This window comes from Rhinolophus ferrumequinum, chromosome 11, assembly GCF_004115265.2.
Source record: "Rhinolophus ferrumequinum isolate MPI-CBG mRhiFer1 chromosome 11, mRhiFer1_v1.p, whole genome shotgun sequence".
NCBI classification, from domain to species: domain Eukaryota; kingdom Metazoa; phylum Chordata; class Mammalia; order Chiroptera; family Rhinolophidae; genus Rhinolophus; species Rhinolophus ferrumequinum.
The window spans coordinates 58,930,309-58,943,670 of record NC_046294.1 but is presented as its reverse complement, the minus strand read 5'-3'; the positions used below and the strand labels follow the sequence as shown (position 1 = coordinate 58,943,670).

Sequence of the window (13,362 nt, the reverse complement as noted above, 5' to 3'; positions counted from 1 at the left end):
GGCTTAAGTGAAGTAATAAGGAGTAAATATTCTTGTCAATCCTTTTATATTCTCTTTCTCTTTTTCTTACTTTTAAATCACAGACATCATCAAGTTTCTTCAGGTGCAGCACATTTTCTTCTCTGTTGCCAATTAAAATATTGTAAAAACACAGAACAGAGACCATGTTTGTCTCACATATTATTTCATCATCTAGCAATGCCTAGCATAGAGTATACAGGCAAGAAGTAGTTGTTGAATGAATTTAACCTACATTGACAGTTGCTTCAAGTGTTGCCAAAAGGGTCTAGATAAAGTAACAGAAAGTCGATGAGTTTTGTTTTTTTCAAATTTTTTATTGGGGAATATTGGGGAACAGTGTGTTTCTCCAGGGCTCATCAGCTCCAAGTCATTGTCCTTCAATCAAGTTGTGGAGGGCGCAGCTCTGCTCCAAATCCAGTTGCCATTTTCAATCTTTAGTTGCAGGGGGTGCAGCCCACGATCCCATGTGGGAATTGAACCTGCAACCCTGTTTCAAGAGCGTGCGCTCCAACCAACTGAGCCATCCGGCTACCCAAGACAATGAGTTTTTAAATCTTGCTTCTGCTATTTTAATATCTGTGGGATTCTGGGACTTCTAAGATTTAACTTCTAAGATTTATTTTTTTCCTTGTATTAATAGGCACAATACTTTTAGAGCTTTAGTGAGAATGAAATGAAAAACTTTGTGTATGTAGTGTTCCTGGCACATAGAAGGCATTAAAAAAACTGTTGCATTAAACAAACACTGTTGCTCCCACCCCTAAACCCTATACCTCTCTATTTTAATTTGGGGTACCTACTTTTTAATTTGGGGAACATGGGAAATATCATGTGCTATTCAAGTTTTCCTTCTGTTTTTCGTTCTGTTCATTTGTAATGGAAAAAAATAGGCTTCAAGTTGGTGATCAAAGTTAAGAGCTGATTAGTTACCAAAGCACCAATGGGTTCACGGTTAGACCAGTATTCAGCACCTAGAACAGTTCTTGACACATAGTAGGCGTTCAATACATTTTTTTTGAAATAGTGAATGAATTAATAAAGTACCGAAATACAGATGATGCTCCAGACAGATAATTATGGGATGGACATAATGTGTGAAAAAGTGGATAAATCTTATCAAATGAGAGGTTTGGAGTGGTGTTGCCAAATGCATGACTTCAAAATGTTTTCATTCATTCACTCAACCAGAATTTCCCCCAAGAATGAAATATTTAGCTATTGATAGCTAAATGCCATGCTTATGTGGACCCCATCAGGGAGTTTACCAGTGCAGAGGCTCAGGCTAAGTGTAACTTACTCAGCAGAATCCATAGAAGGGTAGCAAGAATGGCTTGCGAATTGGGTTAATTCCACTGCCTGATGGGAACAGGGCAGCAAACTGGACACCAAACCGCAGATGGACTGCAGATGCAGTGAAGGAAATCATTACAGTTTTGTGAAATTTGGGGCTGGCTTGACAAAGATGAAGCCTGATGGTTTAAGAACTGTATGTTCTTGGCAAAAGCATGGTGTTGCAGAATTTCACCAGCCATAGTGAAAAAAGGGGGGGGGAGAAAGGGAATGGGAGGAGACTACAAAATTCATGATATGATGCATAAACTAACTGTTAACTATCTATTAGCTTTGCATCTTTTGAGAGTTACCAGATTGAAGCACAGTATTTTAGATTTGGCTGGCAGATGGTGCACACAGACGTTGAGTATGTTAGCATTTCATTTGAAACTAGTAGCAAGATTGCATAGGACTATCACAGCAATTTAACATTCATAGAGATTTTTAAACTTATCCCCAAATCTGGGTTAAACGTGGGGCCCTAATAACATTCTAAAGGGTTTGTTAATAGATCTGGAACTCATAGAACAGATTCACAAGACAACATAATAATTCCTCCAAAATACCTACAGGGTAGTGTCAGTGTCTTCTTTCCTTGAAAATATGGTTTATGCAAGAGTAAAGGGAAGAAAGACTAACCCAGGGGAGATGGCAGGTAGTGATGTTTCAATTTGTTTGAATGGGACTTCTCCATTTGGCACTCTTCTCACTTCCCTCTATGGTGTGGACCTTTAATCACCACACCACTAGCCTTATAGGGTTCAAGCTACTCTCTGGTTGACATCATCCTAGCACTTCCTTTTTCAAATTCCAGTGAAACTATGTGTTTCCTGTCTTGTTTGACGCCCTGAAGAATACTGGCTGGTTAGTATCTAAATTTAGACTGGCAGCAGCGTGTACAGTTTTCACAGAAACAAAAACAGGTGACATTTCCAAGCCTCCCAAGAAAAGGGGAAAAATACTCAACCCTTCTGGGGGTAAGGAAGCAGGGAGACCTTCTACAGTTACACAATGAGGAGAGGCCTGCTGGCAGGCTCAGAAAATGGGCCTACTGAAGCCTTTTCCTTAACGCCAGGAGGATGGCCTTGGGGGCGTCTCTAAACACATTCTTGATTCAGCTATGAAAGCCCGGGGCGCCGGAGCTCTGACACCTCCTTCCCCAGGGGGAGCTGTGAAGGCAGCTGCACGTCTTTGTCAAGCCACTGGTTTCAACCACAGGCACTAGGACAACCTGGGAACCGGGTGGGCGAGGGGAAAAGCCGGACACTTTTCCCCGCCCCCAGCGCGCAGGACTCCTCGCCCCTCCCCCGCCCCTCTCTGTGACCCCCGCCGGCTCAGCCTCCGGCGACCTGTTGGCAAGGCGCGTCACGTGACGCGGCCGGCCGCTCACTCCCCCCGCCTTCGGCGGGCCTCCTGTTGCGCCCGCCGGGCGGGTTCCACCACGTAACGCGCGGGCACCGCCCCGCTCTTCCCTCCCGGAGCGAGGGAGGGCGGGCGTCGAAAGGAAAGGGAAGGAAAAAGGGGCGGGAGAGGGAGAAGGGGCGGCGCTCGAGTCACGTGACCCGGGGCAGCCCGGAAAGCTCCGAGGAGGAGCCTGGCGCCGCCATTTTCCTGCAGCTGCTTGTACCTCTTACCCTGCCCGGCTCCAGCTGACCAGGGAAGGGGTGGGCTGAACTAAGGCGGGGGCAGGGGAGCGCCCGACACCGTGCCTGACCCCGCGGGTGACAGGAGCCGGTTCTTTCCCGGCTGGGTAGCAGCGCGCAGCCCTGAGCCCCGCCCCAGGCCAGCAGGCGGAGAAGGGAGCCGGTGGGGGTAGGGGGTGCGGTGGGGGGTGGGGGCCCTCCGGCTTTTGGGGGTCCCAGTCCCCGCCGGCTGTGGAACGGAAGGGGTGGCGGAGGCGCCGCAGAGATGTCCGGCCAGAGCTTGACGGACCGAATCACCGCCGCCCAGCACAGTGTCACCGGCTCCGCGGTATCCAAGACAGTATGCAAGGCCACGACCCACGAGATCATGGGGCCCAAGAAAAAGCACCTGGACTGTGAGTGAAGCCGACCGCGGCCCCCGCGACTCGCGTCTTTCTCCTCAGCTCTTTTCTTACCCCCCTTTAGCTGCTTGTTCCCTCCCTGCGTCTCGTCTGGCACGGCGGGTCCTGAGCCCGTCCTAGCCGTGTTCTTTTTGCTTCCATCACACCTGCCTTCGCGGCTTCCGTTCCCTGTCTGAAAATCCCTGACAAGCCACTCCCCTACGGGTCCTGGGGGACCCTCGCTTCCCAGGCGGGTGCGCCACGGTACCCCATCACACGCGACCAACTTGCCTCCCCAACTAGCCTCTCGCCTCCCTGCCTCCTCCGTCTGCCGCGGCTCTTTCGTCCCACCCGTCCCGTGTGCCTGGTCGCCCTCCTGAGCTGCTCCCGGCTTCCTCCGGGTCTCACCGCCCCATTGTTTCCCATTAGCCGCCTTCGGGTTTCCGTAAACGCCCGGTGCCGCGGACCCGGATCCCCTTTTCTCCGCCACCCCAAGCACTGCCTCCCCTGAAGTGATTACCACTTCCTTTGCTCCAGTGGCCTCTGCTGCTGTCCCTTCCCTGCTTGAGTGTCTCTTCCACCTTTACGAACCCATCTGGGTTACTTTTCTTTGCGTCCGTAGCTTCAGTTCAAGTCCGTCGTCTCCGTTTAGTGTACATTTCATACTCAATACCCGACTTTTATCCCAGATTACTTGATTCGTGGGAGGAGAAGTCAAGGGATTCCGTTTGGTGTAAGGAGAGCCTTGTAGAAAGTTGGGGTTTTTAATTGCCTCTGGTGGAGTGTAATCAGTGTATTCTCGTGCTTTTGACTGGGATAGGTTGTGAAGGTGAGGCATCCCCCCCGCACCCCCCCGCACCCCCGCCGCCTTTTTTTTTTGGTTCTAATGGGGGTATGGGAAAGGGTTTGCTGATACTGGTATCCCTTCCTGGAACTGTTCATCCTGGCTGTTTGAATGTAGAAGCTTGAGGGTGAAAGCGTAGACTATTGGAATTGAACATGGATTAATACTCAAACCTACAAACAACATACACATCTCTTTAAGATGGTGATAAGATGTTTGATGATGCTTGAATTTGGACTCCGTTTTAATTTTATGCTGGCTGTCTTTTTGGGGGACTAGCTTGTCTTATACAGCGTAATGGCCCTGCATTCACTAACTTAGGTACCATCACTACACCTAACTCCTCCCAACTTTTTTCCAAACCTGGAAGCCACCTGTAATAATACCCTCCTTTTTCTTTCCATTCATTTACCTCAAGGTACAAAGCTCAGTGGATTACTCATGCTTTGGCTCAGTGGAGCTTTGACCCGAGACTTTTCAGTGAAAAATATGGAAATAGGCACAATAATTTCCTTTTTTTAAATGGCCACTGGACACATTAGCCTGACTGACTTCATCCTACATGCAAGTAACTTTGCTTTACTGACGGAAGCAGGAGTAAGCACGTCCTGAAAGGGAATTCACTGACAGGAGTCCTGTTTAGGTTTTTTCATTTGTACTTTGGCCGTAAGGCTTGAACTTAAAAAAAAAAAAAAAAAGGGTACAGAATGTGAATTCTTCCAAGATACTTTGCGCACGAAGTGCTGTTAGAACAAGTTATTGCTACAGACAAACCCATTATTCTTTGTGACTGTTTCCTTCTCTGTGGAAAAGTTTATACATATATCTATACATATAGATATAGATATATATATCTCATTACTGCTTGGTTCTTCTCTCTGATGAGTAAGTCCTGCAGGCTGCTTTTTAACTCTCAGCCCTTGCCTGTTTAGAGAATGCAGAATATATTTAAATGCTGACATTTTTATAAACGGAAAATTCTTTAAAATGCATTGTGAAACTATAAGTGATTTTTTTTTTTTTAAATCTGATATTTGGAGTGGATATTTCTGTTCATTTCTCTTCAAATGACTACTTGGTGTGCTCTACTCAATCTTACAGTTTGCCCTAACACTGTCAATTCTTTTGTTGTTGTTTTATTTTTCTCTTTGATGATGAGGATAGGTGAAGAAGCTACTTGTGATTGGGAACTATTGTCCTCTTCCCTCACTTCAAAATGATAAATTATAGCAAGAATAGGTATAGTTTTTAAGGCTTTTGTCTTACTTCAAATGTAGCAGTTCTTTTAACACATTGCCAAAAAGGTCAGAAAATAGGCAAGGTCATGTCAGGATGGTGATATTTACTTGGGGTTTTATAAATGTTAACCTTTTTCTCTTGTTGTAGAAGCTACTGTAGATGCTTCTATTACAAGAGGTTTTGGAGGGTACTCTCTCACATTTGTAGTTCTTTTTCTCTATCACTGATGTATTTATAAGCTCCCACTTATTTAGAACTTGAATATTCCTGGTAATGTTTGATTAAAAAAAAATCTGTGTAAATAAGGAGCCACTACTCTATTTTCAATGACGCTTTTAAAATACAGTGATACTATTTTCCCTATATTTAAAATGCACTTGTAACCACTTCTCCTTAATGAAATAAATTTATTTTAAGTACAGACTGACCAATGAGTGATTTTTCTAACCACCTTTCATCCCTTCCATACACACTTTAACATACTTTGAGGAAGTTGAAAAGACTTTCACAGACTGTTCTGTGTCTTGACACCATGAATTTTAGGCTTTAGAGATAATTTTTCCTCTTTCAGAAAATTTTCTTTCTAGTGAAGGCTTAGTTCTTTGGAGCCTTTTAATGCTGACCAAAACTATTGCATTAGTTGAACCTAATGAAAACAATTTCATTTTTTAAGTGTTAGTATTTAACAAAAATATGCATAGGATTTTTTTTTTTCCTATAAGCTTTTAGAATGTAGATGTGGTTTCTGTCTGTTTCCCCAATGTCTTTCCATGCTAGGAGGGATTATTATAATCAATGAATTATGGCTTAATTCGTGCTATATTATACCTATACTTGTTTAAGAAAGATTTTTTTGCTTTTCTTTTAGGAGTAAGTGGATAGTAGTGTTAATTAGTGTCCCTAGTGTGAAAAGAGTTGTCAAACTTGAAACATATTTGTAAAAATGAGCATGACTTGCATTTTATTCCAGACCTTTGTGGCCATAATCATGGTAGAATAGCAACCCATAAGGGTTCAAATATAAATTTGAAGAACTTCGGTTTGCCAAGTACTTATTAACCATTATCTTATTTAATCCTTTTTCAGGGCTATAGGAGAGGCAAACCATATGGATACAAAGTAGTTTCTAACTCCATTTAAAGAAGGTATAGAATGCTTAAAACTTCCATAATGATTGAAGTATAGACAAAACAATTTTTAATTTTATAAATTCTTAATTAAAAAATTCTTAGCTGATTTCACAGTCTTTAGTCTTTTTTGATATGAATAATTTCCTTTATTCTGTACTTGTTCAATTTACTGTCCTTGGGCATTTACATGTTTCACGAAATGTAACATTAATGGCTATAATGGCTTCACTTTTTTATCCATATTTATCCCAGTTAATTTCCAGGGACACTTCATTCCAACCACCATCTGCCTTACATTCTCTACAACAAAATCAAGACCATGTTTTTATTAAGCATCTTCTATAAGCCAATCTCTATGATAGATAAAATGTAGGTATTTGTGTGTTGTGTACTGGATCTAGACCTGCCTAATTTTAATTCGTGAATGTTTTGAATATATAGAAGGTGGAATTTGTATTTGGGTTAGTGGTTTGTATAACCATTGGTGGGGAAGGGGTACACACACACGTGTGTGTGTGTATATATATATATATTTATATATATATAAATAGTGAAAGGTACTAGAAATAATTACCCTTTTAAGCAAATATATTGTTTTGTAATGTCTTAAGGATACCCAATGGGTGCTTTGTTTGCGTATTGTCAAGAAAGTATCTGTTAACTGGGATTTGATTTGCAAGAAGATGAGGAAGCTATTAAGTGGAAGATCTGCCCCAAGGTGTCTTTTGTTTAGAAAAAAAAGTAACTGAGGACCTTGTTTTACAGAGACAGTTATTTTGTAGTTAATGTATAAGCTGACTGTTGTTTCCCATAAGAATTAACCATATGATTTCTATTTTCATTATTTGACCTATTCTGTCATTTAGCCTTTAATAGTTCTGAAATACAAAAAATAGTAGTGGAGTTATTAAAGTGGTAGTAGTAAGATTTGACTGTGTCAAATGACATCAAATGCCTGAGGTATATAGTCGAACTCCATAAATATATAAGATTTTTTTCTCCTTGATACGTATATCTAATTATTTTTCTGAATAGTAAGTATTTTAAAAAAGAAACTGAAGAGAACTTGACATATACTCATTTGGTAGCTGCCTTATTTTGTAATTAGCAAATTTAAAAATATCTTTGTAAAGTAATAAGGCTTCGCTGGTGCACTTGTTTTAAATACTGTTAGACTTTACACATTTTTTTATCCTTATAGCAATGCCTTTTATGTTAACTATGTATTTTATATATCCAAATAATAATTAAAGGTGTTTGAATTTAATTTAGAGTGCCAGGTGAGACATGAAACTTCATATGAAATGACTTGGCTTTTTTCCTCTCATTTGATTTGTGAATCACTTGTATGAAATATTTAGGTGTTTTAAAAATACGTTATATTTATTATAAATATATAATATATTTAATATATTATTAAAAAATAACCTATTTTGTCAGAATTGCTTTAATTTAAATAAAATTGTTTATTTTGACCCTGATTGTCATTTAGACATTTAATGTGAAAGTTTGTCATAATGCGTAGAAAGTTGCTTCTATTCAATTTTTTTCAGTTCCAAAGTGCTTAGTTCCATGATTTCTCCCTTGAAATCAAAAGAAAAAAGAACTTAAATGTTTTTTGGCAAGAGGTTAGAGCCCTACGAAGAAGAAGTAGGGTTAGATTTTCAAAGTAAAGGCTTAGTATTTGCTCTTCCTGTTCTTTTTAGTGGCTGAAGTGGCATTTCCGTTACTTTGTGTTTTGTCTCAGTGTGTTCCTAGTTAAACTGCTTTATACATTTCTCTAGAGAATTGAAATTTTTGGATATGACCTATTAGAATTTTGTATGTCCATTGTGTGTATGGTTCTTTTTATGGAGCATAGTTCCCGGGCAATTAGATTTTACTAATTGCCTTTAAAAGGAAATTTTCCTTTAAGAGGGAATTTTGATGAATCTAAACTTTTGTATTAAATATTATGTTGTAACTTGCCAGGTAATCAGAATATTAAGGATTTCTTAAGTTATATTTGAATATAGTGGCAATACTCCCAGCTAGGCATGTTCTTTGTGCTTATACCTAGATTGATTTTATATTTATTTAACAAATATTTATTTGTGCTTATTTTGTACTGGGCACTCACCATACTAAACTTTACATTTATGAACTTACTTCTTTCAACAACTTTATGAGAGAAATTTTATTACTATAAAACAATAATTTTAGTGAAGAGGGAACTAACTAAGGTACTGAAAAGCTCAATAATTTGCCTAAGGTCACACAGCCAGAAAGAGGAGAACTGGGATTTAAATCGAGGTAGTCTAGCATCTGATCTGTGCTTTCATCTCAGTGTGACTTTTTACATAATGCTTTTCTATTCCAGGAAATGAATAAACAATATTCATTTATTCATGGCAGTGTGGCAGTGGTTCTTCAAGTATGGTCCTGGGACTCCTAGGAGTCCCCAAGACACAGCATATCTGTGAGTCAAAACTATATTTGTATGCTGAGACATTATTTGCCTTTCCATTTTCATTCTTTCACAAATGTACAGTGGAGTTTCCAGAGGCTATGTGATGTGTGTATTGTAACAGATTGAATGTAGTAGCAGATATTGTGTTTCCCCGAAATAAGATCTAGAGGACCATCAACTGTAATGTGTCTTTGGAGAAAATTAACATAAGACCCGGTCTCATTTTACTGTAAGACCGGGTATAACATAAGACCCGGGTCTTATGTTAATTTTTACTCCAAAAGATGCATTAGAGCTGATGGTCTGGCTAGGTCTTATTTTTGGGGAAACACGGTATGAGCATCCAACTGTTTTCTATTAGGCCAGAAAGTAAAGAGTTTTGCAAAATGTGAAACAATGCCACTGTTCTAAATTTTGGTTTTGGAAAATACAGTTATTTTTCATGGAAAATGTTAGCATATGATGAGTTTTTTAAAAAATGAATTTAAATGAATAATTTAAAGTTTTTAATTTCTAATAGTAAATGTCAAAAGAGGAAAACCACGTAACTGAAAGCTCTCTGGGGTCCTCAATTTTTAACATTGTAAAGGTTCTGAGACTTAAAAAATGCAACTCAAAGGAAGAGGGTGTCATTAGAGGATCTCAGAGAGAGGACCTCGATTTAAGAGCCCCTTTAAACTCTCAGTAATTTTGGATTTGATTTGGTGGATAACAGTGACCCAACCATTGGAGGACTTTGAGCAAGAGATGTGGCATAATCCTTTGATTATGTCATACATTAAGTAGATTGGAAAGAATGTGTGTTGTGACTTGGAAAGGGACTACTGGAGGCAAAAAGAGTCTAACAGTAATATCTAATTTTTTTCCCTTAAAGGCCTTAATAAAGCTTATCATTAATTGGGACTCTTGATTCATTTTTCCTCCTTTTTTTTTAAACACATCTAAGCTATTACTTTTCTGCCAAGCAGGTTAGGTTCCAATTGTGCCAAAATAAGTTCTTGACCCCCAAACTGTTAGCCTTTGCGTGTACCCATTCCTTAGTCCAAAAATATCTTCATCTCTGTCAAAACAGATTCATCCTTCTTTAAACTAAATTGCTTTTGTTAACATTCACATTTAAAGTAACCTCTTTCATAAAGACAATACTGAGTAGCTCCCTCTGGTCCTTACATTCAAACATTATTATCACTATTTAAAGTTACAATTTTGTTTAACTGTAGTTCCTGTTATATTTTTATATATATTTGGGGTTTCTGTATGTTTTCTCTGTAGAATAAGTACTGTTTTATAGCTTTTTCCAAACTACCTCATCAGTTATTCTGTGGGTGCTCATTAAATATTGAATGGTTATACATAATCTCCATCACAGCTCAGACTTTTCCATGAACAACTTTGGACGCAGTATAGAGATCTATTCTAGTAGACATTTAATATTATTTTTATGCTGCTTATCTTAGTTGCAGTGAATGGTAATTACCTGGTTACAAAATTATATATGTAGTCAATCAGTAACATTGATAAAAACATTATACCAAGTTGCTGCTATGTGTTTCATGAAACCCATCAGGCATTAAGAGGTCTAGTTTTGTTTAGATATTGTGTGTTGTTTCCCAAAATACTCTTACAGAAAAGAAATTTTTTGGTTGCAGCTGCTCAGTTTGAAAACTATTAAAATGCAGGTTTCGAGGATATGTTCTTGAAAGTAGAAATGAATTTTAAGAAATAAACAGGAGACCAGAAATAGATTTGAAATGCTTATCAGAGCTGCTTCCATGTACAACTTCAGGAGGTGCTGATCGCCTTGTAGGCTATGTGCAGCGTGCCTCCAGAGTATAACTGTGTGGCAGACTTCCTAAATTAGAGGTAAGGAGGGATAAAGTACACTTAATAGATAGTCACAATGTAAAAGATAAGAAAGGACTTTTAGAATGAAGCCTTACAAGGTATGAGGCAAGGGTTGGGGTGGTAGTAGTCATAGCCATGATAGGAAGAACACTACACCTAGACCATCAGTTGATTCTAGGGCTAGTGGGAATTGCTCCAAGTTCTCTGTGAACACTGGAATTCCTGCAGTGATGTCTGAGATCGTGCTGGTATTTATAGTCATAAACTTACTACTTGAAACCTCCCTAGGGGCCGTAATTTTACTCAAGGGACACTCCTTCCAAGCAGTGGTTGAGGAAGCCAGAAATACTTTCTAAAGTTCTTCCCTCACTAAAGATTGCAAGTATACTTTACAAGTGACTTCATAAGGTATACTCAGTTGCTGTATTTTAATGTACATGTTTCTGCTGATTATATGGGTAATCTCATGTGACTATAAGCCCTGAGGACAAGGTTCATGGTGTGTGTGTATGTTTAAAAACTATGTGCTGATAATAGAGTTAGTTATTTTTTGGATACTTAAGAACTACAAATGCCCCATATTTTAGATACATCTAATATGCAAAAGTCTTACTATAATTTAAATATATACCAAAAAGTAAACAGCAGGTGGTATTCACAACTGGAAGAGAGGATTGCCAGACTCTGGATATACTTGAAACAGTTGTTTGCAGAAATTTAATTCATGCATGGCATTGAATGTTTTGAAATATTATTTAATCCAAAGTAATGTGAAAAAGGGGATTGTGATGCAAAGTGATAGTTTTTGTTTTCCAATTTTTAAATTGAGATGTAATTCACATAACATGGATTTTTCTTATTCTGGACATTTCATGTAAATGGGATCTTACAATATATGTCACCTTTTATGTCTGGCTTCTTTCACTTAGCATAGTATTTTCAAGTTCATCTATGTTGTAGCATGTAACAGTACTTCATTCTTTTTTGTAATCTAATACTCCCTTGTGTAGATATACCATATTTTGTTTATCCATTCAGCCATTGATGAACATTTGGATTGTTTACTCCTTGAAACCCACAAAGAATAATACTGCTGTGAACATTCGTGTACAAGTGTTTGTGTGAACATTTGTTTTCAATTCTCTTGGGTATGTACTTAGGAGAAGAATTGCTGGATCGTATAGTAATTATATGTTTAACTTTGGGAGGAATTACCAGACTGTTGTCCATAGCAGCTGCACAATTTTACATTTTCAAAATCAATGTATGAAGGTTCCAATTTCTCCATTTTTGCCAACACTTGTTATTTTCAGGTTTTTAAAAAATTTAATTAAAAATTTTTATTGTAGTTGTCCTCGTGGGTATTGGGTGTCACGTTGTGGTTTTGGTTTGTGTGTCCCTGTAAATGGTATCTTGTGTTTTTGGTTTGTGTTTCCCTAATGACTAATGGTGTTGAGCATCTTTTTATGTGCTTATTGACCATTTGTTTATCTTTTTAAAAATGTCTATTCAGATCCTTTGCCCATTTTTAAATTTGGTTCTTTATATATTTGGGATGCTAGAAAAGTTCTTTATACATTTCAGATACTAGATCCTTATATGATTTACAAATATTTTTTTCTTATCCTGTGGCTTGTTTTCCCACTTTTTTGATAGTGTCCTTTGATGAAACTTTTGAAGTTCCAATTTTTCTATTTTTTCTCTGTGCTTTTGGTATGATATCTAAGAAACCATTGGTAATCCACAGTTACACAGAGTTACACCTAAACTAAGAATTTTATAGGTTTATTTATTTATTTATTTATTTATTTATTTATTTTTTAATTTATCGGGGTGACAATTGTTAGTAAAGTTACATAGATTTCAGGTGTACAATTCTGTATCACATCATCTATAAATTACATTGTGTGTTCACCACCCAGAGTCAGTTCTCCTTCCATCACCATATATTTGATCCCCCTTACCCTCATCTCCCACCCCCCAACCCCCTTACCCTCTGGTAACCACTAAATTACATTCCCCAGATTAATTTTCAAAACCCCGTGGCCATCTTGTGGTTACTGATTGTTTAGAATTTTATAGGTTTTTAACTCTTTTAGGTTTGGACAGTTTTGATTGAGTTAAGTTTGTAAAAATGTGATGAGGCAAGGTGGTATTAAAGAAAAATTAGGGATATTGTTTGTTTCCGCTTATTCCCCGTTCTTTCCCCCTTTTCCCACCCCTTTTGAAGTTGACATGGAGTATAACTCTACTACCTTTGTGTAATATGGAAATAGAGATTAGTGAAGGAGAAAAAAATTTCCTTTATCAGTCTACAGTATTTCGTGTAGTTCATTGACTGGTAAATGGAAATATTGGAGTCAAACGTTCTTTCAACTGGCTGGACCACTTAATCTAATCCAAAGTACATTTTTTAAGGTTCTCAATATAATCTTTTGAGTGTGAAGAGATAATACACAGTTGTATGAGTATCAGTAAG

General features: G+C 38.5%; 1 protein-coding gene across 21 annotated transcripts in view; it reads left to right on the top strand.

The window, feature by feature from the left end:
- The first annotated feature begins 2,926 nt into the window (after positions 1-2,926).
- The window catches only part of PICALM (phosphatidylinositol binding clathrin assembly protein), a 90,512-nt gene continuing 80,076 nt past the window's right edge, over positions 2,927-13,362 (top strand). For 8 of the 21 annotated variants that reach the window (XM_033121588.1, XM_033121590.1, XM_033121586.1 and 5 more), the window contains exon 1: positions 3,262-3,391. In XM_033121588.1, the coding sequence (XP_032977479.1) occupies positions 3,262-3,391 (130 nt within the window). Of the gene's footprint in view, positions 3,392-13,362 lie in introns of all 21 variants that reach the window. The other 13 variants (XM_033121587.1, XM_033121572.1, XM_033121571.1 and 10 more) reach the window with 7 other exon arrangements.